This window comes from Seriola dumerili, unplaced genomic scaffold (assembly GCF_002260705.1).
Source record: "Seriola dumerili isolate Sdu_G_001 unplaced genomic scaffold, Sdu_1.0 BDQW01000120.1, whole genome shotgun sequence".
Lineage (NCBI taxonomy): Eukaryota > Metazoa > Chordata > Actinopteri > Carangiformes > Carangidae > Seriola > Seriola dumerili.
In genome coordinates, this window is record NW_019174375.1 from 690184 (window position 1) to 717787 (window position 27604).

Sequence of the window (27604 nt, forward strand, 5' to 3'; positions counted from 1 at the left end):
AATAACACGTGCATCCCAGCGGGCTCATCACTTTTTAGTGTCCCCTGGAAACACTTCTGTTGTGTTGTAGGACTGAATTTGCAGCATGTTCGATTATTTGCACGTGTTTTCATTAGTTGTGGTGTGTTGAGCTCTCAGGGCCACCGTACATATGCGCTGAATGCTGTGCTGGCTGTTCTACTAAAATGTGAAAAATGCTGTTGTACCATCAGTGGGCCAGCAGATGTCACCACATCCACATCCTGTGATTGAACTTCCCGTCCAGTCACACACTTCCTGTACCTGACACATGTGACATAATCCTCCAACAGAAATGAACCATGGTAGATTACATCAGCATGTAAGATGTGACTCGATCACTCTGCTACAGAACAAAAACGAAAGCCAACTCTCGTGAAGTGCATCTGTTTTTACTGACAGCAGAAGCCAAAACCATTTCACTCCTGTTTGACAGTTTATCTCCTTTTACAACCTTTTTTTTTTTTTTGTTTGTTTGTTTATTGCTCCAAGTGAAATTCTGCAGACTTGTCTTTATTTACCTCACTCACAGAGAACAAATACAACAGATTTTACACCTATTTGAGAAGAAAACTTTGTGCATCATATCCTGATCCACAAAACTTTCTTAGTTGGTGCACCTAATGCAGACACAACAGTAGCCACAGAATTTGTGCATTTAGCAGCTGTAATGTCACTCTTTATTCTGCGTTAGAATTTAATGGATTAAACTATTATGTTTTCTACATCAACTCAAAGATTTAATAGGAAAATACTCAGATTATTGTTCTATCTACACTGTTGTGCCAAAACATGTACAGTACAGGGCCGTAAAACCCCCTGAAACTGTATTGAAACCATCATGAAACTCTCCACTCAAATCTGATTTAGTGGCAGAGCAACATGAGTGAAATGTAAGGCCTTTAGCAGAATCATTTTCCAAACAAACATTAATTAATTTAACATGCAAATAAACAAAAAAAATCATATAGAAGTATAACTTGTCATTTTGGAGCTTTGCAACTCAAATAATGTCAAATTGATTTATTTATCCAACACTACACATTCACTACCTAGTTAGTGCACACTTAGACTTTGCATTCTGAACCTCATCGTCGACTTAACCATCAACTATCAAACGAAGGACACAGGAAGCAGCCGGAGCAGCGTCCTCTTGTGTGGTCTTATTTTAGAAGACCTTTATCTCGGTCAGCGTCTCTGTGTCCTGTGGGACGATTTTTCCACTAGAGCTGTTGGCACGAGTCAGGAGCGAGATGCCACCTCATATAATACCACACTGATATATTGTTGCATGACTTAGACTGACACAGACGTGGGGGAGGGAGAGAGAGAGCGAGAGAGAGGGGGAGGGAGAGAGGGAGGGATTGTCCAGACATCTGTCACTACCGGACATGCCACACAGTCCCATGCTGAATTATGTAACAGAGGGTGGTTATTTTTGTGTGTCATCATAAGCTCATAGGACACATGAAGTCAGGTTAAGTCCAGTGGACTTTAAGCAAATTAAGGGTTTAATTCTAACACTGATTATATCCATGTTTAGCAATATATCCATGCAGATTTTGATAATTTTAAAACACAAAAGGTCTCTGTCCTTACTAAATTGATTTTATTTGAAACTATCTAAAATCATTAACCCATTAACTGTTTAATTATGCCAACAGTCAATAGAGAAGAGTGGATACCTTCTTTTTAAACAGATAAAAACAAGGTATCTGTATCTTAAAAGCAGTGCGAGAAAGCATGTTTAAAACATAAATTTCTGGTCACTTTGCCCTTTTTGCTTCCATGTTTATCTGTTTATCTCAGCTCTGGGTACAACATAATTTAATCAAGTTGGCCTTCAAGGCACAAAAGAACCTGTTAAATTAGTCCAGCTGGTGTTTCTCTGTATTTATTCACCGATCAGTTGTGCAGCATGTCGGCAGTTTTAATCAAACCACAGGTGAAGCCCTGGTTTTTAACATTTGCAATACTTTACTGTTGACAGCCACTGTTTTTTTTTAAATGCTGAAGCTGCAATAAAACCAGGACCAAAAGAACCAAAATAAGAATGGTGTGCAATCAAATATAAAATTACTTTTAAAGCACAGATGGATCATCTTATGAGCCAACCAGGCACAGGCGCAGCCAGGGGCCCTTAAACCAGAGTCTCTGTATTAAGTGGCAGTGATTGATATTAAATTCAAAGAGCTCATTTAAAAATAGGGATGTTATATTCATGTCCTTTTGCCCCTGATCCAAATCCATGTCCATTAATTTTACTGAGTGCCGCAGGAGTGTGTCCTAAAACCCGGAAATAAGTTAGCATTTTAGCACTTCTGGTTCCCTCGTGCTCAAGTCTGTGGGGTTTTTTTTCGTTAGACGGTTAAAATAACATTATCTGTGGATAACGTACGGTCACTATATATTCACATTTTGTTGTACAACATAAAATACGTCAGTAAATAGACCAGTCGAGATTTATTTAAAGCTTTTACGTCTCTAAAAAAAAAAAAGCCGGTTGTGTTGTCGGGGACGTTAGACGTCATCATGCAGGACACGAAAGCCGATCTACTCACATGTCCGTCTTTACAGCATCGTTGTGTTTGTACTAACTTTAAAAGAGGAAAGGCCTTTTTGTAGAAGAGGTCAGAGTTAAATCAAATTACAAATTTGGAAGTTCAGCAGCGGTGACGTTGAAGTCATGTGACCGTGGTGAAGTTAGTTTGTAGCTTAACATTGGCGTTTCACTTCTAGCTTCAAACATCATAAAGTGCTGCTCATTAGGTAAAATTATCCTGCTGAACAAAACGTGTCATTATCATAAACTGTTGGTCACAGAGTATTTTCTGTAATAATCCAAGTCAGTCAAAATACAAGGGAACCAGGGTGATGCTAACTTCCGGGTCGGCCTACAAAAATTCGTCATCCCTGCGTCACTCTACACCTTTAGTCTGATCTGATATTTTAATATATTTTTTATGTGTCTGTGCTCTGGGGTCCATTGTCTTATAATCCGTCAATGCTTGAAAGTATCAATGCTGCATAAAATTGCAGAAAACATTCTGAGCTCTTATAACAAAGAGCATAGGTGTGATGTTTTTTCCATTTATGCTGCATATAAAAGTATACAAAACGAAAATATACTGTACTATAATTAAAAGTGTGCCATTACACAATACATACATTTGTTCTCAAACCAGTCAAAACAGATGAAACATGTATTTCAAATAATTTTTCCTACTTAACATGTTGATTCTAACATCGGTTCACACGCTTCATTGTTCTCGTTCTGTTCTTTCAACTTCTGGTTCGATTTGGTTTCACCTTGTGTTTGTGACGAATACTGAGCTTTCACATTAAAAACATCCCATTTCTCAGGAATCAGGCCTCTGTTAAAGAGCACAGACGCCAGGTAGGAGAACAACAAGATGGCCGCCACAGCTGACAGCATGCAGATGGTTCTGATTGGGGACTGCTGGACGTAGACGCCGTTTACCAGGGTGCATCCTGGGAATTTGATCACAGGTGTTATGCCTAGCAGCGGCTCCCCGCACAGCACCCGCAGCAGCACGCCCACCACACAGCCCAGGATGGCGCCGTAGCCATTAGAGACGCTGAAGAAGAGGACGCAGACGAGCTGCGGCAGCATGAGGGTGTAGGTGAGGTCGGAGCGAAGCAGCCAGATCATCAGGACGCTGTTGTCCAGGAAGGTGAGAGATGTGCCGGCCAGGCCCACCACCACCACCGAGACCCTGATCACCCACTGGATCTCCTGCTCTGACGCCTGTAGGGAAGAAAAGAAACTTTTCTGTTTATTTCCAATGACCATTTTTAGTAAATGTTTTGGTTCGCCTGAATGGATGAGTAAAATCTTTTTGACAATCTTATTGTCAGACCTTCCCCTCCCCTCACTCGCCTCCTCCTCCTTTTCCTCACCTGTGTCCTCAGGATGGCCCTATAAATGTTGGAGGTGAAGATGGAGGCAGCAGAGAGCAAGGCAGAGTCAGTGGATGACATCACAGCGGCGGCCACCGCCCCGATACCGACGATGGAGATGTAGGTCGGGGTGAGGTGCTGCAGGACGATGGGCAGGACGAGTCCTGTCTCGCCACGCTCAAACGGAGATGGAGATCCATAAGAGGTCAGGTTCCAATCTGAGGAACATTAAGGCAAAAATTCAACTAATGCCAAGTTACATGTCAACTTAAAATAAGATAGAAAAAATAACATTAAAAAGTTTAGATTTATTCCGTACTTGTTGATGCAGCCACTGCACCGAGCAGTATGGGCGGGATGCCTAAAGTGGGAACGATGAACGCGGCGGCGAAGCAGGTTATCTTGGCTGTAGCCGAGGAGGCGGCGGACAGCGTCCTCTGGTGGAAGTTCTGAAGACCCAAGTTTCCCAAACCCTTGGATGACAAGAAAAATGTTGTCAAGGCAACATCGAGTACAGGAAAAACATACCCAGCTTCAACCTTTGCCCCTTATATATCACTGAATCTTAGCGTCTGTTTTTTTTTTCTTTTTTGTTTTATTTTGAAAGAGTTGCATCACTTCCAGTTACCATGTCTGTGTGGACTCTTTTGCAGAATCCCCAAAGAGTCTTTGGGGATTCTGCAACATCTTTCACCCGAAACCTCTATCGCCCTCTAAGGAATCCTGCAGGTCTCCTGGGCATGCTGCGAAATATAGTCCTTCAGTATTCCCCACCCAAGCTTCCCAGCTGCAAGTCTTTGCAGTGACAAAAACAAAACATTTCCTAGTTGTTTAAAGGGGCTATTTGTCATTTTTTTCTGCCACCGATCGTAGCTTCGTGCCAGGAAGAGGTGGTGGTGTTTACATGACAAGAGGTTATAATATGTCCTCTGAGCAACGCTACGTCTTCAGGGCAAACTGGAGGCTACAGTGAGCCGCTATCAGGAAGTGACGAGACGGGCCTGGGGCTAGCTTGTTAGCATGCTAACTTAAGAAGAAGAAAAGACGTGATAGAGACAAGAGTTAACATTGGCGATGTTTTGAAGTTTGATGCCGAACTTGCAACGTTTCTTCTAGACTGGTAGGTAAACAGCTGTTAATGCTAACATTAGCTATGCAAAACTTACAAATAGCTCCTTTAAGTCCTATTTAGAAACAAAATATATCATCTGAAAATTAATAAATGAAAGTAAGTCCAGTAACCTCATAGCTGTGTGTGAATTTTAAAAAACAGTAGGAGAGGCCTGGAACAGTTAAACCTTGAATCTATTTTTTGATGTGAGGTTTTCTATTTTCCATCCTTACCAGCAGCAGAAAGTTGTCGATCCACCTCCAGGCTCTGTCTGCCTCCAGAGTACCGACCCATGGGGACTGGAAGGTGTTGTTGTAGGCTGTCTCCGTTATGTCCAACACAGCGGGGCTCATCAGGGCAAAAGGGACGCACAGCCACTACGAAGAGACAATGACGCTCAGTAAACAACAGTAGGCTAACTGCTAACCCTTCACACTGACTGCAAAGTAATAATGTTAGCACTCTCGAGTCTGGAGCAAGAGCTAAGATTATCTTAGTGTGGCATACAGGCTGGATATAGGGCAGCTAGGCTTTATGCTAGGCTAACTGCCTACATATAAACACAGACTGATACGAGAGTGGTATTAATCCTCTCATCTAACTCAAAGCAAAGGAGCTTGTTGCTAATGTTGAACTATTCCCCTGATGTGTTTTTTAATAGCTGCCCTCGGGACAGTCAGGGAGTAAATTGGGCAACAGGAAGGGCGGCAACTCACCAAGCTAATGAAGATGAGAATGAGCTGTATGATGTCTGTGTAGGCCACTGAGTAGAGGCCTCCCAGCAGAGTGTAGGTGATGGCCACAGCCGCAGAGATCCAGATGCTCACAGTGTAGGACAAGTCCAGGATCACACTCATAGTTACACCTTAAACACACACGTTTATGTTTTAGACATAATGTTTATATATATATGTAACAGTTGGAAAAATAAACTTGTCAGTGCTCTTTGGTGAACAAACTACAGTATGTGATGGAGGCACTGCAGCCAATATATATCAGACCAGGCAACTGAAAACAGCACAATTTACGCTATAATTTGAGACTTTAAAGGTCCCATATAGTATAAAGGTAGATGTCTGTGTGTAGTTTGATTATAGATCAGGTCTAGGTTCTATATTAATACTGTGAAAGTATCAAAGCCTCAGTCCACAGAGAAATGCACACAGCCTGTATTCAGAAACTGAGCCTTAAAACCAGCCGTCAGGACTTCTGTAACTTTGTGATGTCACAACAAAGCAGTCACACCTGAAAATGATATCTTAGTGATCAAAAGGGCCCATATTTTACGCTTTTACTGTGTTTTATTTGAAGTGTTGATCCATAAGAAGAAATATTTGTGGTTTTAAGAACCAAAAACCATGAGCTTGAAAATGAGTCGTTAGGACTTCCTGTAACTTTGTGATGTCACAACAAAGCAGTTACTGCTTTCAGCTATGCCCCAAGCCCCGCCCACCTGGACCCACCATCCAAAACCTTGCAGGATTTGGTTTCTCTGAGTGTTTTTACTTGAAATCTGCTATATTTTTATTGGATCACTCAGAAAACAGTCAGCCAATCAGAAAAGAGGCTCAGAGCCTCCTCTCTTCTGATTGGCTCACCGACCTGTTGTTACTAGAGCTGCAGAGAGAAGCCTGAGAGAGGAGATGTAAAACTACACTGAGATGGTTTTTGGTTCTTAAAACCACAAATATATCTTCTGATGAATCAATGCTTCAAAATAAAACACAGAAGAAGAAGAAAACATTGTTGCTTAAACCAGAAATTCCTACATTTTCATTACACCCAAATCTAGTGCAGAGGTCACCGCCTTAGCATCTTTACAGTGGATTTAAGACTTGACTTGTTGCAGACACAGGAAATTCAGTGGTTGGTAATTATAATGCAGTATGTTTATGTACCACCACACACTGTAGCTTTCCCATGTGGCTACTGGTGCGATTTAAGGTCTTGTGCCCTCGTGGAGTTATTTCAGACCAACCTTACAATTAGACAAAGGCTTGTGTTTCACACAGCACCTCAGCAAAGAGCTGCGATCGACAGCTGCTCGGCTGCCAGGGTCAACATGCATGGATCAGACGCATCGCACATATGCCCTCGTGTACATATAGAAAACATTCTTACCTAATCCTATGAGTGTCCCTGTCACCCACATGATCTCTGATATGAGCGAAGCCAGCGACAGAGCGGCCGTCGGTACTTTTCCGTATTTGATCTGGAAAGGATCCATCATGGTCACGTATTTATTGTTTCTCATCGGCTCGGCGAAGAACAGGCCACCTCAATGATGAAACAGGGAAACGGATAGATTTAGGGTTATTGGCTGAATGTATTATTTGTCACTTCAATGTATGACAGGTTTGCTATGATGAAAAAAAAAATCAGCTTTTGACTTAAAATGCTATTAATTAGGTTGATTTACCAGATTTCTATAATGATTTCTTATTTAAATAATCTATTTTTCTTACATTTCCCCTTTTAGACTACAGCCTAAACAACAACACACTCCTTAAACACATGTGATTTGCTCTTTTCCTCTTAGTATGAAATGTTTTATTTCATAAAGCACAAAAAAAAAACTCCACAATACAAACAGTCTCTTCATAAAAAAAAAAACCCCTACAGTCAAATACTTTGTCAGTGCCGTGAACCACATTTAGTCACTGTACGTTCATCGGGGTTTAAGAGGATAAATCTTTCTTTTCTCATGTGATTTTCACGTGGAGCAGGAATGTTGTTTTTTTTTTTTTTTTTTTTTTTTTTTTTCCGCTAATCTCCACACACGAGGGAAGTCGTGTAACCTGTTGTGTTTCCTCCGTGTTTTCATGTTTAAGGGAAATAAAGGTGTCAGGTGATAATTACTCTCTCTGCGTCACTGTTTTGTGACAATTCGGGAGATAAATGTCCTTTCTCAGGAGACTTTTCAGCAGTTTCCAGAGAAAGGCATTGTGTGAAATGAGGTGAAAATACAACAATGACAATCCCTGAATAGTCGGATTACAGATTCTTAAGAAAACCGTCATGTTTTCATGTAGTAGTACCTGTGAAACTAATGAATGGACGGCCCTGTCGGTTTCTGTTTTATGTTGAAACAAAGTCCTGATCCCATCAGCCTGAGTCTGAGATGTCCTGACTCACAGCCACGGTGCAGGGGATAAACCCTTTTGATTTACACGACTTTCTGAAAAAATACCTTTGTCAACAATAGGAGTGTTTTCTGATCTGATCTGGTTAAATCTTAAGCAGCCAAAACAACTTGGTTGAGGTCAGAGAAAGGATTTAAGAGGAAGCAGTGGAGAGAGTAGATGTAAAGGGTAAAAATCAGACAGTTCATTGAACCATCCACCTTTACATCCTGTGGTGCTGCAGACATGTCACTATCGGCAGCCCGCCCATGCTGTAGATTTTCACATTCTTTGGTTTTGAGTTAGCTGGGTGCTTTTGTGGTTGCTCTGCTGTCAGTTCCCCATTGTGTCTTGCCCATTTAATGACTAAGCACCCTCCTTTTAGATGGGCACAGTCATATAGTGTGGAAAGCTATCACTGACTCAGACTCAGACCCAGTTTGAACTCGATGTTGAAACAGAGGACGGTTATTACTGATGCTCACAGGAGGCTGCAGGGGCCATTATCGTGATTATTTCAACAATCTGCAGAAACGCTGTTGTTTTCCCGGTGAGAACGGCCTGTCCTCGGGACAAACTTTTACATTTCTGCCCCGCAGAGTCTAAGAATAACAGAGGTTTCTGTCTCATTTTTGCTTTAGTAGGACAAGATCCAGGTGAAAATGAAAACCAGTGACCCTGAAGCGCCCCAGCTCTACTGTTTCTGTTTTCAGTTACTTTAAAAGGAAGTCTTACCGATGATGAAACACATGGTTGCTGTGATTGGCATGACGGCCCAGATCAGTCCCATGGAGGGGTTGTACACCGCCTCCGCTGTGCCCACAATGAATCCGCCTCCAACCCATGTAGCTGTATGACACACACACACACACATACAGATTCACATACAGGCAGACAGACCGGCTGCTACTCCTGCACCTGCCTGTAACCCGATAAACCAGCCTGTCTACTGTAACTTTGATAGGGAATTAAATTTAAATAGGAATTTACTGTAAATTTAATGACCAATTACTTTGAACCATCAGTGTTCTGGAGGTTGTTGGCTGACACGTGATTTTTTGGGCAGAGAGGCATGATACATAGGATATGAAAGCATAAGAATAAAACACCTTCCCTGTATTTTAATGCTGTCTCAGCTCATGTTAAAACCATATGAGTTCCTCTTATCTTATAAGCTTCCTGTTTTGTTTTTTGTTTTAAGTTTTTGCTGTTTTCTGTTCCTGAAATAAGACAATAATTCACTTGTCAAATACTCTAAGTCTTCTCCACTCTTTTGTTTCACCATCCGTTATTGTCGGCCAATAAAATATGTACAAATACATAGGCCTATATATATATATTTTATATAATCTCTTGTAGACTAAAATGTTGTTTCGTAGCCTCATTTGTCACGTTACGATTCATAATGTCGCGTAGTTATCGCTATAAGAAAATCCTTAAAACTGCGCTGGGTTTTATTTTATTCCCTTTTATTTTATTCTCTTCTATTTTACAAAGAAGGTATTTTAAGGCTCAACACAGGAAATCGATTTAACGTTATGTAATTTAGAGCGCGGGGACAAAAACTGTAGGCCTGGGGAAAAAAAATAGAAAACCTTCCTCTAAACACCGGTTGATTTTTACAGGAAACAAACGCAGAACCGATTTAAAGAGATGATTTCCCGGTCGCCTGCTCCTCCACCGCCGCGTGTTACTCGCCTGTCATGGTGAAGATGCCGACCACTAGGTTGATGCCCCGGTTGCCCAGCAGAGCCATCTCCGTCTTATCCCCCTGGCCCTTCTTGGCTTCCCTTTTGGACTTGATGGAAGCCCAGATGCCGATCCCGAGGACCAGCAGGTAGAAGAACATCATCACGGCCACTCCGGGGATGTTGAGAGCCATGATGGAGCTGCAGGATTCCCACTGAAGGACGGAGCGTCTGCCGGGCTGCCTGGATGATACAGCACATCCCTCCGCGCTGCTGCTGCTGCTGCACGAGCACAGTCATGGCAGAACTGCTCTGAGAGCTCAGTGGAGGCGCGTGGAACTGCACCTGTAACCCACAGCAGACAACCGTCAAGGTGAAACACGCATGCATATGGCACAGCACTATACCACAACTATAAAGAGCTGCGTGCGAAGCAGTAATTAGTGGGAAAGTCATTTATTTGTGTTAATTTGATCAAGAAAAAAATATATAAATATATTTGGGAATATGTACCATTAATATTTCCACATAGTAAGGCCCTAATTTAATAAGGCCGTAGCATTTGAAGCTATAGCCACTTAATGTATTTATAGGACATAAGCTTGTAGTATTACAGGATTCAGGTTGCCTTCGCATGCTGGAGGATTCATAATCAGGCTGCATGTAATACTGTGTTACTGTTTCTAATTATATCTCACTGGCATCAACCTCTGTCATCACCCAGCATTCACTGCGGCTTCACATTAAAAATACTGAAATGGCGACGCATGGTGTGGCTTTTATTGTGAAGCGGCGACAGGAAGCGGAAGCTCCTTTTCACTGAGGTTACTTTAGGTTACTGACTGCGATAGTTCATGTAAAACTACAGCTTCAAAACAAAGACAGAAGTGGACGTTGTTTAAAAAAAAAAAAAAGGGAGTCATAATTTTGTGAAATAAAACTTTAAATGATATAGATGTTTAAAACGTGTCTTAAGGTCAATTTACTACCTTTTTCCAGAGCTTTCAACAGCATGTAATGGTCTTAATCAGTAGATGAAGTAAGGGGAGAAAGTGGGGACAAACTCTTTCCCTACATGCAACCACCCGTGGTCAACATACAGTTTAAAGCTAATTAGAAAATTGCTGATTTATGTTATCAAAACCATAATTTTAACTTTCAGAGGGGGGCTGCCATGAGAGGACTTGGAGTCAGGGAGTCAGAGTCTGACTGACTGATAGAAATTACAGATTGGAGAACAAGTCTCTATCACTGTTGCTACATCTGTGCTTCGTGCCTATCCAGACTTTCTTGTTTGTGTATGGCATCTCAAGGGCATGACGAAGGTCGGCACCTAGCAGTCTGGATCCAGTGATGTTTGGATGAACATCGTCTGGTTCAAAGCGATCTTTACAGTTCCAGAAGATACTGAAATTGTCAATAAACTTAATCCTATTATCGATAGCTGAATGTCTCATCAACTTGCCTCGGCCCAATTAGTGTTTAGTGTCTCTGCCACTGTGTGTTGCACAAGGAAACTGAGATTGTAGGTAAATGTAAGTAGCAGTAGCCACTTACTTACTTACTTAAATCACTTTACTTACTTACCTTCTGAGTTCTGAATTAGATTGCGTCAAAAATCTATGGATGGGCTCTAATGTTAGCTAGTTTTTAACTTTAGCTTTAAGTTACAGTTTAGCTAACTAATGTTAGCTGGCAGATAGCATGCCTTCTTATTTCCAGTGTTGGCTTGGTGACTTAGTTAGTCTTATACCTTTCTGATATTAATAGTCACCCCCCTTTATTTTCACTCCTGAATTCAGGAGTTCCACGTTGTCGGGTAATTGAACAAAAATAAAATACATGTGTACTGAAGGCTTAGTAATTGTATTAGCAGTGATGGAAAGTAATTAAGTGCATTAACTCTAAGTACTGTACTTAAGTGCAATATTGAGGTAGTTTCACTTTACTTCAATATTTACATTTTGTGCTATTTTATACTTCCACTCCATACGTTTCAGAAGTGTTACTGTAAGGACTGCAACACTACAATTCACTGAAGCATGTGCCTGCCCTGTGCTGAGTTTCCTTTCGCCCGGGAGAAAAAGTCGACCGCCCTGATTTTCAGTTTATAATTCACACTCTGCTTGGAGTCATAAAAAACACACACACACACAAAGGAATAATAAGAAAAGATAAACACACAAACCTACACACACAAAAACAAATGAAAAGCTTACAAGTAAATAAAAAAAACTCACAAGCTTTTAATAAGGACAGAAATGGAGTGAGAGAAAAAGGAAGAAGAGTAAGAGTGGGTCCTTTGCTTCCCGTTAATAATTGCTATTTTTGACATTCAACATCATGCCCCTTGTGTATAAACGTGCAGTAATATGACCTCAGTGTTTCTACAGTCCTGGCCGTGACCCTGCTTATAATCTTACTATGATCAGACAAGATACTGGCTAACATAAGAAATATGACCAAAGGAAAAACATAACAGGACACAGACTCTGCACGATTTATTTTATCAGCAGATTATTCTAAACACACCTCCACCAACTTCATGCTGTCTTTCCCATAATGCAAAGCAACATGCCCAGGCCTTCTCACAGAAACAATAGCTGCGTTCACAGCGTGCTGCCGGTCACAGGTCAATTGTAACAAGACCTGAACACATCATGTGTAAAGACGGACTGAAAAGAGCCGAGGGGAGCCCAACGGATTTTAAACTTTGTCTCACAGCTCGACGAGCGAACGGTGAAGCAGAAGGACGATTCTCTTATGTCTTTGAACTCGGCTGAAAGGACGAGCGGCCGCTGATGACCCCAGTATGAGCGCTGTCAGGGCAATTTTTACAGTTTTCTTTGATTTACATTCATTACCTATACCCTGTACACCAGGATGACACCGACACATTAGACTAATGTTGGGCTCATTTTGCTTCAGCGCCGGCGACAGCCATTATGTTTTCAGTTCATCCTCACGTCCCATGTTTTTCGTGGACACGCTATCTCAGTAACGGCTTCTTCAAAATTTGGCAAAGATGAACTGATTAGGGTTTGGTGGTCAAAGGTCAAAGGTTAAGGTCACTGTGACCTCTCAAAACATGTTTTTGGCCATAACTCACTTATTTATACACTAATTATGACACGATTTAACACAAATATCTAATGAGATAAAACAATAAAGTGATGACATTTTATATCCAAAATCCTAAAAACACTTCTGGCAATTATTCAGCGCTTTAACTTAGAAAGGAGAGATTGTGAGAAAATTACAGTAATAGATGTTAATTATCATAAAGTTAATTATCCTTTTTACTCTTTTTTTTAACACAAACTTTATGTTACGACAGACTCATTATCACATAGAATTATATTATTTAAAACAAATTATTTTATCACTTTGTTAACAGAAATCTCCAGTGAGACGAGGATCATGTGACACATTAATTTTGTGTCAGGAAAACTGATAACTTTCATGTTACTGTAATAGATTATTAGTTAGAGTGTGATTCAGCTGAATAATTAAAAATGTTATTTTAATTTGACTTTAAAGTTCCAACATTTAATGTTGTTTGTGCATAAAATAACTAAGTTATGACACATCATTTTGTTTGTGTTTAATGAACATAAAGATAAACCTTCATCAACTCAGTAATTTTATACCAAATAAGATATTCCCTGTTAATATGATGTAGAGTTAATGCTCAAAAACCTTTTTTTGTTGCATGATTTTAAACAAAAAGGTTAAACCGACTGTCATTTCCAGTCAGACGAGGTTTATGTAACACCTTTATTTAGTGTCAGGCGCTCTCATACTCATAACGCTCATGTTATTGTATTAAACTAAAAGTTTGTGTGCGGCCGGTTCCAATACACATTTAAGTTGAGTGAGCGAATGAGGATTCACATGAGGCGATGCTGCTCGGTCTTTCTCTCTGTACTTACTGTTGTGCTTACGCAACAGTTTGAATTCTTCATCCCTTTTCCCCTTTTTTCCATCTTTTGATACGACTACAGCTGCTTCTTCTTACAAATTCAAGCCAGAAACACAACTTGGCTTCAGCTTGTGCAGAAGCAACAATCCCACTGTGATTCCTGCAGAAATTTCATTTTCTAATTTAAGAATTGCAACATGTTTTTTTTTCCCACATGATCCCAATTGTCATCCATAATGATTGACTGCAGGATGTATATTTACAAGTGTATTCATAGTCTGGTATGTCCTGCATGTATATGAGGACGTTAACATTCATGTGTCTGAGCGACACTGTCAACAAGACAAACAGCTGTGAATTTACCCTTGTTTATTCAGGAAAGTTTCACTGACGGCCCAGCTGTTGCTTGATCACATCTGGAAGCTGTCCAGTACGACCACAGTCCGATCTGCAGGCCACCGAGCAGCTCCACTGGAGCAGCTCGGGTTAACGGCCTTGCTCATCAGCGCCTCAGATGTCATCTGAATTATGAGTCACTGTTCCACCGCAGGAAACAGTGTTCGGCGATTCAGTTGTCAGACACTGAAGCCGACACCCTCAGTACTTAACTGGTGAGACGCCACTCTCAGTCCACTGTCACATTCTTCAGATTACAAAGTACTTTAGATTACAGACCAGCATCCCGGTGTCACAGACGACCTGAAGTGTTTCTACGCTCTTTTTTTTTTTTTGTCCTGTAGCCATTTTAATTTGTCAAAACTTGGGTCTGTTTGTGTTTGACACTGTAAAAAAAAACAGCCACACAAACACACAGGAATAAAGTTAAGATAAAGGCAGTTTCAATATGTTGACATCAGTCTTTCATGCAAATCTTTACTTCCTGCATTATCATGAACACACAGAATGAGCCGTGTGAACCAATGGAGAATATTCAGGTACATTCAGCTTCATTCAAAGCAGGCAGCTCAACTCTGTGGAGATAAGGAGCCTCAGAACTGCAGCTATAAAATAAATGGCTTCCCAGAAAGAACCACATTAAACAAAGATCCGCACACAATCACACGCAAACCTGGACTTAAACGTCTTCACCAATACTCAGGTAGACACATCCTCTCCGGCTCTCCAAGTGGGAATTGAGATACTTGAACAGGATTCAACACCAACCTCAAACTATTTCAGCTGAGGAGTTTTTCATGTTTGAAAGTTGACTCAGCGTTTATTAAAGGTAAGATAATGGTTCAAGATGATAAGCGTGCTTTGAAAATTAGAAAAAAAAAATGTTTTAAAACATACATATATATTACTTGAGAAACAAACATGGATCATTTTGAATCTTAAACCTGCATTAATCAGTATTTTCAATATTAACATCAATTTAATGAAGTGCTGAAAATTCTCTCTTTAACAGTCACGCCAAAAAAAACACCTCAGAGCTCTGCAGAAGTGGTGTATTTAGCCATAAATTGATGACGCTTTTGTAGATATACTTTTATTTTGATAAAGAAGCATGATGTCGAGGGTGAGGGGACAGTGAGGACAGTTCACAGGTGTCAGATTAAATGCACAGGCGTCACACATCAGACATTGTGGGTGACAGATAATTGAGCACCGTGTTGTTGGGCTTTACTCTGTCTACATTCAAAGCAAGAATACACGAAGCCCTTTATTTTAAGCTTCACAATTAAGTCATGTAAAATCATGTAGTGCTTATTTTGAGCTGATTCTGGTCTTTGTTTTGACTGTAACTAGGCTGACGTTGTCCTCATTACGACCTACTGCGTCCACACCATCAGTTGAGCAGCTCACTCCAAGGATCTGAATGATAATCTAAACAGCTGAACACATAAATAGCCGCGGTGTGGCCTCTTATGGCTGACAGTAACGCGGTGACAACAACTGCGCCCCTCCTCATCAACCTCACAGGCAACACCTCCACGCCCGCCACTGTGCAGGTGGCCAAGGTGATCAGCTGGTTGACCTTCACTTTAGGGCTGCCTGTGATTGGACTGGCCCTTTACGCCCTCAAGAATCTGTCCAAAGGTTTGTTCTGTGCTCTGCTCTCTGTCCTGTAACTTAAATTATCCACTAATCATATGAAAACACACAATGATAATCAACCAATGTAGGGGTTTGCACTAAGCTAGCGTCATTTTATCGTTTGATACACCTGCTATAAATAACCCATGTAAATACACTGTCATTTCAAGGGAAGCTTGAACGTGATGATGTCACAGAGAAGCTGACCTCTACCTGTGCAGATACAATATGTCATCACTCCATCATAGACATTTGTGTTAAAGGGTCTATTTGTAAGTTTCCTCTGCCGCCGAACGTGGTTTCTTTCAGCCATCGTTGTTTTTACAAGACAAGAGGTTATAATACGTCCTCTGAGCAACCCTACGTCTTCAGGGCAGACTGGAGGCTATGTTGAGCCGCTAACGGAAAGCGACGAGATGGGCCGGGGCTAGCTGGTTAGCATGCTTACTTCAGTAGAAGAAAAGACGTGTTAGAGACAAGAGTTAACTTGGCGTTGTTGAGTAAAGGAATGAAGTTTAATGCTGAACTCAAAACGTTTCCTCTAGACTGGTAAGTAAACAGCTGTTAATGCTATCGTTGGCCACATAGCTAGAACAAAACTTACAAATATCTCCTTTAAGTTTCTCGAGTCTTGAGTTATGGCTAAAAGAATGCTTTTTCGGTTCATCCTTGAGTCCAAGTGAACATTTGTACCAAATTTGAATTTGAAGACACTCCGCAAAGGTTACAAGAATCAGACGGACAGATGGACAACCCTGAAAACATAATACCTTTGGCCACAAATGTCGCCAATGCCAAGCTTAATAAGTAGTAGCCAGTCAGAATGCGTTGTAGTAGTCCTAGCCCTAGCAGCAGTAGCAGTAGTAGTTATCATTTCAGTATCAGCAACAGTATGTTTTAAAACCATCATACAAATAAGATAAAGACAGACAAAAGTGTGCAGGAAATGAAAACTATCAGTATTAATAATTCGTCTTCCTCTGTGCTCCATCCAGGTGAGAATAAAGTTCCCATGCACGTCATGTTTCTCCTGGTTTCCGACGTCATCAGTTTCTTCGGTCGCCCAACTGTGGATGAGGACATGGAGAACGGGACCTTCCTCTCCTCCAACGCCACCGACTTCATCTTCTATTTTGGCGTTGTCTCCAACATCACCCTCATGCTGTTCATAGCCCAGGAGCGTCACCTCCTGGTGGCTTACCCGCAGTGTCTGGGCTGCTGCAGAAATATCCGTCAGTCTCCTGCGGTGGTCTTGATAGCGTGGGCTGCTCCATTTGCCGTCCTGGCCCTGGCCGTGCTCAAGTACACCCTCTGGTTTGCAGTGGCTCTGCTCAGCCCTTTCCCCTTCCTCCTCTTCTTCGCTGTGGACTCCTGGAGAGCCCTGATGTGCTCCCAATCCAACCCTCCAACACCAGAGAGGAGGAGGACGGTGTGGGGGATCGCTGCTATCTGGGCTAATTACACCATCCTTTACGTCCCCTTCATCCTCAGCGTCCTCCTGGAGGCGCTGTCCTTTAAGGAGGCGGTGCGCTACCTGGGGTTGGTGTCTCACCTGCTGCTCTACCTCAGCCCTCTGGTGGACCCCTTCCTCTATATATTCATGACCAAAGGACCCAAAGAGGTGCTGCAGGCACTGCCCTGCTGTCAAAAGTCAAAACAGAAAGAGAGCCAGAGACCCACTGTGGAAACTGTGGCTGAGACTGTGGAGACAAGACTTTGAGGAGGGACATACAAGATTCCCAAACGCACCCTTTGGTTGAGTTTGGGACAACTCAGACAGATACTGAAACCATTGTTCAGTCATGGACAACGACGTCAAGGAATGCAAATTACTGCAACATCTTCACGGCCCACAGGTTGGGAACCACGGCTCTAACTTTTCTTTATGCTGAAAATGTCTGTACGCTCAACTTAGTACTTCCTACAATGCAATGTAATGGCTTTCTTCTTTTTACTCTGCAACACGCACTTTATCATATCATATCATATATCATTTCCTTTTTTTTTGCACTCTTATTTTCGTGAACATACTGAACTCTAATGTTAAGTGTTTTTGTATTGATGTGTTTTTTGTTTTGTGGGCCTCGAAGAAATGTTACTTCATTGAATATCCAGAGAGACTGACATATTGGCTAACAGTGATTTTGCCGCAGTGACTGTCAGCAGTTTTTAAGGTGACCCTGTGGAGCCCTGCCATGAAATTTGTCTTTCATCTAATTAAATTTATGGTAGTTGATAACACAGCTGCATATAGTTTCAGACAATTTTATGTATATTTAGCTAATATGAAATCATATTATTTAATTACATTACAGTTGGTGGTGTTTTTATCATTCAGATCAAATAAAACACAATTGTAGATGAACTGGTTTCAGATTTAATTTATTCAGTTTGTACCTTTATAAATAAATCATTTTCCATATTTGATATCTATCTTGATGTGTACAAACCACACAAACAAAGATTTTGACCTGAGTTTTCCTTAAAAACATGAAGACGGCAGCCTCACTTTCACTGTTGACACTGACAAAGTCAAAAGGCAGTAAGGTCATGGCAGTTCAGCTTGATGTGTATGAACACACAAACAAAGTCCTTGCTCCACTTGTTCCGTCACTGTTGTTGTGGGTCTGTTGTGGTCTTTGTTTCTAGGAAAACACCTGAAGACTCCACGGAGTGAGAGGAGATGGTGTTTTTACTGAAATGAAACAAATCAATAAAGCAAGTGAGTGTTTGGGTATTTGAGCTGAGGTGCAACTTTTTTTTAATATATTGTATTATATGAAGTTTGTTACCAGTTTGAAAATAATCAGTCTAATCATTGTCGTCTCTCGCTGCCATTCTCAATTCTACCACAAGGTGGCGCCAAAGTAGCGACAGACTACATTCTCAAATACCACACATTGTGTCTGTCATGTATAGGTTTACTAACCTTGGTTTTTCAATGTCGTCGATGGTCTCTGGCAGCCTCACGTTCTGCGTCTCAGGGAGCAGCAGAGCCACCAGGCCGGACACGATGGCCACAGAGCAGATGATGATCTGAGGGAGAAGAGTCCACACGTCCTCCAGCAGCAGGACGAGAGGAGCCACCGACACTCCCAGACGACTCATGAAGCTGGTGTAGCCCAAACCGTTTTGTCTGGTGAGAGAGAAAATCAATCATAAGCTACATGGTAAATGAGTTTGTCCATTGCTGTTATTTAACTCTCTCTATGAGCTTTCTGCAGGTAGGAAAGGTTCAGGTTTATTTCATGGCCTTTGACTGAACTGATCACAAACATCCCGTTTCAGAAAATTCAGTGATTAATATCAGAGTTTAATCAATCAGTTTAAAGTCAGTCAGTCTCTAAAGTGTTTCCCAATCACATTAGAACTGAAATAATTGGCTCCCAACACAGACTAAAGTTGTAAAGAGTGTTAAACATGATTAAATAAATCAGTATTAGTGATAGTTAGATAGAAAAAGCTGGTAAACTTAACTGATAAAGGGATGAAGTAAACAACACAACACAATACTGTTCTCTACCAAATAAATTAAAATCTAAACAAAAGAAATGAGAAAATAATTTTAGTTTTTACCACCTAAACCATAAAATACAAAAGTAAAAATAGAGTAAAGGGAAATTACAGCATTTTACAACTTTTGTTCACACAGTTTTGTCCATCTATCCTATCCTTAATGATAATATTTAATTACATCTTAAAGTCCAGTAGGTAAGTATCATGACACACTGGAGGGTAAACTACAATACAGAACCGATGTGAATGATGAGCAGAATTATGCTGTAAGGTCCTGTCAGTGCAGCACATGCAGGACAGTATGACTGTGGGGTAAAGCTCTGTTGTGTAGAGGAAGATAGTTGTGAAGGAAGCTTCTGATAGGCCTTTCCCAAGAATAGCAACGACAGCACGCACATGCCACAGACCTACAAACAACAAGTACAGTATACAGTGCTGTGCATGAGATAAGCCTGGATGACCATATAAGGCAACTTTTTATTACATAAAATGCAGATCAAAGTACTTTTACAAGAGGAGGTATTAAAAACAAAACGACACATGCAGAAACATTAAAGCAATAAAAGACAATAAAGCAATAATAACCTGCTGTTGTGGATGTGGCAGAGAGTTATGAGAAAAGATGCTGCACCACACAAATGCCCTACTATACCTGAGTAAGTCATGTAATTATCATTCATTTTTATATTATAATTATTATTAGCCTTACTTTAGATGGTTATCATTGCACTGTGATAGCGAATATTGCATGGCCTGGTACAGGTCCACTGATGAGGGTTTGGATCCAATTTGAACAAAAAAGTAAATAAATCACAGGGAGGCAAGTTAATTTTTAAACTTTTTTCTGTGAAAAAAACAAATCCCATATGACCCATTCTTCAATCACAGCTTATTACTTTACAGACGTTTTTGCTCCTTTATTTATTGATAGATTTATTTATTTTTATTTGTGTGGATTTTTTTTATCTGTGTTTTTTATATAATCAAAGTTTTGTTTTTTCAGCTGTGAAAACATTCGTCAAGAGGCAAGTGAAATTTTTCTGTTTTTTTTTCTTTCTTTGCTTAAAAATATAAATAAATAAATTAAAATTAAAATTCACTTGTCTCTCGGGGGTTGTTTTTGTAGTTGAAAAAAAACCCAAAACTTGACTTTCACTTGATTTTCGGGGCTTCCATAAAAAAATGACTCTTAAAAACTTCACGTCACTTCATTTCTGTAAAACGTAAAAGCAGCTCTGATGTGCATCCTGACCTTTAGGGATGAAGATGTTTATGGCGATGCAGACTCCTGTCAGTAACAAGGCGCCTGCTTGGCATTTCCTGCGTCCAATGATGTTGAGGAAGCAGTAAACCATCAACTTGGCAGGAACTTCGATGGCTGCGTAGATGAAGTGTGTGAGGTACATATTCAAACCAAACCCGGTGATGTTCAGGCTGATGCCATAATACGTGGAGGCAACTCCATACCTGCAGCGAACAATGTGCATTTAAAACACAAATTCCCATCACTTTTGGGACCATTAACAGTAGTAATTTAGATTGATGCTTTCTGAGGTGATAGTCACCACACAATCCCAGTCAGGAGAGTCAACTGTCTCATCTTTGGGGTCTTGATCAGGTCGAGGTAAGTGTAGTTTTTATCCTGTTTTTCCAGCATCTCGATGTTGGAGAGTGTCTGCACAGAGGCAGAGAAGTAACGTTAAGTGATACGTAAAAGTGGATTTTAAAAGGATAATAAAAATTCAACACATAGTCATTTAGTTATTCATTTATCTTACCTCCAGTTTTAATTTAGCTGACAGTTTTGGTCTTTTGTTGAACTTTGCACATTTGTCGAGGTAAAACTGAGCTCTCTCCACTTTACCATTCGCCAGAAGCCATCGAGCTGATTCAGGGATCCACCTGCAGATACATTCAAATAGTTACACATTAATTAGGTCATAATTGAAATTAATATTTAATTAATGACTAATTAGTTTTTTTTAAAAAGTGAAAGGTTGATTTTGGAGAAATGGATTAAATTAATTTGTCAGTAAGTAAAAAATATATATCTTTTTTTAATGAAATAATACATGATGTGCTTCATTTTCATTTACAGGAGGAAGTCATTTTAAATTTTTTTCACATTAAATCATATTTAGATGTGAGTTCTACATTATGAAATATACATTTACTGTTAATTTGGTGTAAAACAATAACACACTGCCCCTATGCAAATGTAAATATATTGATCTGTCATATTTGAAATACATGTACATAAGAAGTAAAAATATATATATAAAAATCATGTATAGCCCATACAAATATATATGTTTATGTATGTATGCTTATATTATAGACATAATGTATGTAATGTAAATATTTATCCATCCCAAAGCCTGTCAATCTATATTGATATTACATATTTAAATATAAAAGATAGACATGTATCTTTAAATTTAATAAGAAAATTAAAATATAAACATGAAATTTTTACACATATGTTGTTATAAAAAAATGTATTTATAAATTAAATACGTATCATAAACACACATATAAAATTTCCTTATATAGATATTTTTTTATTTAACTATATATACAAATTTTACTATGGGTATTTCATATATGTTATAACTTTATATCTTGACATATCCAGAGGGTGTATACTGTATATGTGATAATAATATATTCCCTTATAGGTGACATATAGGGCAGCATCACTCTTCACTCTTGATATATGGGCATATATGTCATGTATAACATGTCTGTGTGGGTGCATGCACTTCACTTACCACCAGGTCAAAACTGCAAAACCCAGAGGGGCTGTAACAGTCATGATCAGCGTCCGCCAGTCCGTCACCAGCAAGGCGAATCCTGCCAGCAGCATGTTACCTACAGACCAGGCCAGGCTGCCGATCACACCGATAAATGACCTATGACCTATGTCTACCCACTCGATGCCTGCAAGGTGAGGAAAATGACAAAATAAATGAAAAATAATGATTTCTACATTTTGTTGTGATCAGGTTAGCTATGTAATTTTGAATTTGTGTATCTTACCTTTTGAAAAACTTTACCTGCCATAACTGATTTATTTGGCCAACAAGCACAACACATGATACATCATTACCTTTTAAGATGATATGGTGAACTTGTTAGCTTACTGAGAACGATTGAATTGATGCTGATCCCTGTCAGTGCAAATCCAGTGAGAAATCTCAGCACTGCGAACAGGACGTAGGAGTTTGCAAAAGCACTGGAGAAGCCGAACACGATCACCATGATGTATGAGGCCAGGAGAGTGTTTTTCCTCCCATACCTGAAAAAAAAATGTAATAATTCATTTGTGAAACAATTTTTCTTTAAAGTGTCAACTCCTTCAAAGCATTGGAAATGTGATTCTAAATGTTTTTTATTAAAGTATAATGAACAAAAAGAAGTAAAATTAGTTAGTAAAAAGTAAAGAAGTTAGTTTTTTTATACACATACTTATCGCAGAGGAATCCAAAAGCTATGGCTCCCATCATCACTCCGAAGAAGAAGATGGTACCTGTGGTTTTTGTCAAGCTTTTTCTATCACAGACAAGGTCCCACTGAAAATGCAGATCACAGAGAAAAGCTACCACAATAAATTATGTTGGTCCCAGATTTCTGGTAGGGTAAGGTAAGGTACCAAACACAAAGTTTCACGAACAAAACAAAAACCTATTTTGTAGCTCAAATTATTCTTGTGTAAAGGGCTATTTCTCACTGAAATTTCAATTCATTTATTTAGCTGTTAATACTTAACAATATGGCACATTATAAATGCTGTAAAGCTGCTTATGTTGAGTCTTGTGTTTGGTGTTTTTTTTAGTGTGCTGTACAAATATTATAACTAGACAGATTTTAATTGATAATTGATTTTAAAACATCACTGTATACCTCTGTTGCCAGGGTGGAGGTGAAGGTGGAGTTGTCATAAATCCATCCACTCTGACACTGAATTGTGGGAAGCTCAGCACTGCTGTTGGAGCCGTTGTATAAGATCTGAAACTGAGGTGATGAAAACATCTCACAGGATTTTGGTTCCCCATCTTTTCGTAGGGGAACGCTGACGGTCAGTCTCTGTTGCTGGGTTAAACTTCTGAAGAGTCCTCCATCATCCAGGGTGCTGACATCACACCAGTGAGGCGGCACGGCAGCGATGAAGTTGTTCAGTAAAAAGTGACAGGGGAGAACTATTCGAGGGGTGCAGAGCAGGACGATGATGAGGATTTGGAAAGGCCCAAAACCACCGATTTCCTCCAGGATATTCTCAAACTTCATCCTCAAGAGCAAAGAAAATTTGCTTTAAGTTGACAGAAGTAAAACTTGGAGTTATGCAAGTTTGGACAAATGATCAAGACCATTAAAAAAGTTGAATTACTCACCTGTGTAGCTGCACTGTCAGGAACTGTTCTCTGCAGAGGAATCTCTGTTCACCACGTTGTTTTCTGTCGCTGAATTTAGGCTCTTCAGCCCTACCTGGCCATTTATCTCTGCATCACCTTTGGACATTGTAAATCTGTAAAATATTACAAGGGACAAGTTAAAAAGATTACACATTACTATGTGGTCAACAGGCTCAGCAGCCCCCTCAACTCTCCTGTCACATGGTCACTTTGGGACCTGGCAGAAAGAAAAGCTACATCTTCGTCACCTCTTGGGCATATTTGTTTTTAGGGTCATAAAGACTCCCAGTGTCATTGAGTTCATAAAAACCCCAACACTCTCTTTGAGGACAATGTTTATTGATTACATGACACAGATTACCAAACAGAGTCTATGGAGTAACTTTTTTTGTTTGACTTTGTGCATTTTTGTGAACTTTAATACTGTAAGTGTTTGATGGTCATAGCCCTGGATTTAAGATATTTCAAGTGATGACCGTTCGTCCTGAGAGGATGAAATAGTGGATTAAGCATTTTAAATAACTCCATGTTAGACCAACCCAAACTGAACACCTATTACAACATGATTTCACATTGTTAAATTGTAACTGTTACATGATATAATAATGTATACTAAATTATCATAATATAACATAAGTAATGCATTCTATTCTGTCATAACACCACCACACTATTATTTTATTATTGTATTTGCATACATTTTACAATATAATATTAGCATATTTTTTGTTATTAGATTAATTATAGTTATTTCCTTTTTGATATCATATAAATTTTAATTATTATTATTATTATTTTATTATCAATATTACTAATGTTTTTTGATTTTCATTTTATTATTTTAATTCTACCTACGATTATATTTGTATTACATTATTAATGTAAATAACTGTTTAGAAATGTTACTTTAGATACTATGTATCTAAATTGTATTTTATTCTGTGTTTTCTTTTATTATTGTACTTTATTCTATTTTATATGTTTATTTATAATTGTATCCTTTTCTATTTCATTTGTACTTCTATTATTGTTTTTTCTTTTTTCAAAGTGTTATTTTATCTAATTGTCAGCATTTTTACTTGATTTGTCCTCTTCTGTTTAGCTTATCAGTCATCAGTGAAACACTGTGAACTACACAAACCTGTATGGAAAAAGCAACAAATAAAGACTGGTTGACTGATTGATTTATTACACCAAGCCACCCCATAAAAATGACATTGTATAATAAGGCATAGAAAGTCATAGTATAATAAGGCATGAAGACAACAAAAAATACAATAGGATAGTAAGGAATAAAAACGTCAAACATTGTTGTTTTTATGATTTTTTATGCCTTAATATACTATGTTGTTTTTAAGCCATACTGTACTATGAAATTTTTTAGGACTTTTTATGCCATACTATAATATGACGTATTTATGAATTTTTATGCCTTACTATATATACTAAGTCATTTTTATACCTTACTATTATATGTCGTTTTTATGCCTTAACATGCTATGTTGTTTTTATGCCTCTCTATACCATGACATTTTTTGACTTTTTATGCTTTACTATACTATGTCTTTTTTATGACGTTTTATGCCTCAATATACTATAGCATTTTTCTGACTTTACTAACTATACTTTGATGTTTTTATGACTTTTTATGCCTTACTATACTATGCATTTTTATGATTTTTTTATGCTTTACTATACTGTGACGTTTTTTGGCCTTTCTTTGCCTTGCTATACTATGACTTTTTATGCCTTATTATACTATGACGTTTTTATCACTTTTTCTGCCTTACTATACTATGTCGTTTTTATGACTTTTTATCCTTTACGATACTATGACGGTTAAACAGTTATTATAATATAGTAAGGCATAAAAAGTCATAAAAACGTCATAGTATAGTAAGACATAAAAAGTACGAAAATGACATAGTATAGTAAGGATTTAAATGCCATAAAAATGATATAGTATAGTAATGCATAAAAAGTCATAAAAACGACATGGTACAGTAAGGCATATAAACGACAGAGGATAGTGAGGAATGAAAAATCATACAAACCACATAGTATAGTAAGACATAAAAAGTCAAAAAAACGACATAGTATAGTAAGGCATGAAAAGTCATAGTATAGTAAGGCATAAAAAGTCATAAAAACGACATAGTATAGTAAGACATAAAAATTCATAAAAACAACATAGTATAGTAAGGCGTTAAAAGTCAAAAAAACGTCATAGTATAGTTAGGCATAAAAAGTTTAAAAAAAGAGACATAGTATAGTAAGGCGTAAAAAGTAAGAAAAAAAGGCATAGTATAGTAAGGCATAAAAAGTCATTAAAATGACATAGTATAGTATGGCATAAAAAGTAAAAAAAAACGTCATAGTATAGTAAGGCATAGAAAGTCATAAAAACGTCATAGTATAGTAAGGCATAAAAAGTCGTAAAAACGACATAGTACAGTAAGGCATAAAAAGTCATAAAAATGACATAGTATAGTAAGGCATAAAAAGTCATAAAAACGACATAGTATAGTAAGACATAAAAAGTCATAAAAACAAAATAGAATAGTACGGCATAAAAAGTCAAAAAAACGACATACTATAGTAAGGCATAAAAACAACATAGAATTGCAAGGTATGAAAAGTCATAAAAACGTCATAGTATAGTAAGGCATAAAAAGTCATAAAAACGACATAGTATAGTAAGGCATAAAAAGTCATAAAAAAGACAGTATAGTATGGCATAAAAAGTCGTAAAAACGTCATATTATAGTATGGCATAAAAAGTCAAAAAAAGGTCATAGTACAGTAAGGCATAAAAAGTCATAAAAACGTCATAGTATAGTAAGGCATAAAAAGTCATGAAAATGACATAGTATAGTATGGCATAAAAAGTAAAAAGAACGTCATAGTATAGTAAGGCATAAAAAGTCATAAAGAGGACATACTATAGTAAGGCATAAAAAGTCATAAAAACGTCATAGTATAGTAAGGCATAAAAAGTCATAAAAAAATCATAGTATAGTAAGGCATAAAAACGTCATAAAAACATCATAGTATAGTAAGACATAAAAAGTCATAAAAACAAAATAGAATAGTACGGCATAAAAAGTCAAAAAAACGACATACTATAGTAAGGCATAAAAACAACATAGAATTGCAAGGTATAAAAAGTCATAAAAACGTCATAGTATAGTAAGGCATAAAAAGTCATAAAAACGACATAGTATAGTAAGGCATAAAAAGTCATAAAAACGACATAGTATAGTAAGGCATAAAAAGTCATAAAAACGACATAGTATAGTAAGGCATAAAAAGTCATAAAAACGACATAGTATAGTAAGGCATAAAAAGTCATAAAAACGACATAGTATAGTAAGGCATAAAAAGTCATAAAAACGACATAGTATAGTAAGGCATAAAAAGTCATAAAAACGACATAGTATAGTAAGGCATAAAAAGTCATAAAAACGACATAGTATAGTAAGGCATAAAAAGTCATAAAAACGACATAGTATAGTAAGGCATAAAAAGTCATAAAAACGACATAGTATAGTAAGGCATAAAAAGTCATAAAAACGACATAGTATAGTAAGGCATAAAAAGTCATAAAAACGACATAGTATAGTAAGGCATAAAAAGTCATAAAAACGACATAGTATAGTAAGGCATAAAAAGTCATAAAAACGACATAGTATAGTAAGGCATAAAAAGTCATGAAAATGACATAGAATAGTACGGCATAAAAAGTCAAAAAAACTACATACTATAGTAAGGCATAAAAACAACATAGAATTGCAAGGTATAAAAAGTCATAAAAACGTCATAGTATAGTAAGGCATAAAAAGTCATAAAAACGACTT

General features: G+C 38.4%; 3 protein-coding genes across 3 annotated transcripts; 1 reads left to right on the top strand and 2 right to left on the bottom strand.

Annotated features, from left to right (window-relative positions):
* Positions 1-394: 394 nt before the first annotated feature.
* On the bottom strand, positions 395-10176 carry LOC111223865 (high-affinity choline transporter 1-like). The gene is made up of 8 exons (XM_022748157.1): positions 9871-10176; positions 8908-9021; positions 7172-7327; positions 5767-5915; positions 5284-5427; positions 4259-4412; positions 3940-4157; positions 395-3787 (listed from the first exon to the last, which is right to left on the bottom strand). The coding sequence occupies exons 1-8, from the start codon at positions 10052-10054 to the stop codon at positions 3245-3247; spliced, it is 1662 nt and encodes a 553-aa protein (XP_022603878.1). The 5' UTR covers positions 10055-10176; the 3' UTR covers positions 395-3244.
* A 4664-nt stretch (positions 10177-14840) lies between these two features.
* Positions 14841-18211, top strand: LOC111223907. The gene is made up of 3 exons (XM_022748207.1): positions 14841-15007; positions 15532-15822; positions 16815-18211. Exons 2-3 carry the CDS (start codon positions 15651-15653, stop codon positions 17537-17539), a joined length of 897 nt encoding a protein of 298 aa, XP_022603928.1. The 5' UTR covers positions 14841-15007; positions 15532-15650; the 3' UTR covers positions 17540-18211.
* On the bottom strand, positions 18207-24274 carry LOC111223906 (solute carrier family 22 member 7-like). The gene is made up of 11 exons (XM_022748205.1): positions 23727-24274; positions 23239-23623; positions 22804-22907; positions 22479-22633; positions 22107-22275; positions 21114-21237; positions 20901-21010; positions 20588-20802; positions 19637-19742; positions 18749-18958; positions 18207-18514 (listed from the first exon to the last, which is right to left on the bottom strand). Exons 2-11 carry the CDS (start codon positions 23620-23622, stop codon positions 18430-18432), a joined length of 1662 nt encoding a protein of 553 aa, XP_022603926.1. The 5' UTR covers position 23623; positions 23727-24274; the 3' UTR covers positions 18207-18429.
* Positions 24275-27604: the final 3330 nt, after the last annotated feature.

Bases quoted from the DNA above. Each gene is read 5' to 3' on its own strand.
- LOC111223907 (XM_022748207.1), top strand. From the start codon at position 15,651: ATGGCTGACAGTAACGCGGTGACAACAACTGCGCCCCTCCTCATCAAC. The intron at 15,823-16,814 runs GTTTGTTCTGTG...TGCTCCATCCAG, and splicing joins CCTCAAGAATCTGTCCAAAG to GTGAGAATAAAGTTCCCATG.
- LOC111223865 (XM_022748157.1), bottom strand. From the start codon at position 10,054: ATGGCTCTCAACATCCCCGGAGTGGCCGTGATGATGTTCTTCTACCTG. The intron at 5,916-7,171 runs GTAAGAATGTTT...TGTGTGTTTAAG, and splicing joins AGGGACACTCATAGGATTAG to GTGTAACTATGAGTGTGATC. The intron at 3,788-3,939 runs GTGAGGAAAAGG...TCTTCCCTACAG, and splicing joins GGGCCATCCTGAGGACACAG to GCGTCAGAGCAGGAGATCCA.
- LOC111223906 (XM_022748205.1), bottom strand. From the start codon at position 23,622: ATGAAGTTTGAGAATATCCTGGAGGAAATCGGTGGTTTTGGGCCTTTC. The intron at 21,238-22,106 runs GTAAGTGAAGTG...ATGTATCTGCAG, and splicing joins TTTGCAGTTTTGACCTGGTG to GTGGATCCCTGAATCAGCTC. The intron at 20,803-20,900 runs GTGACTATCACC...TGTTCGCTGCAG, and splicing joins CTCCTGACTGGGATTGTGTG to GTATGGAGTTGCCTCCACGT.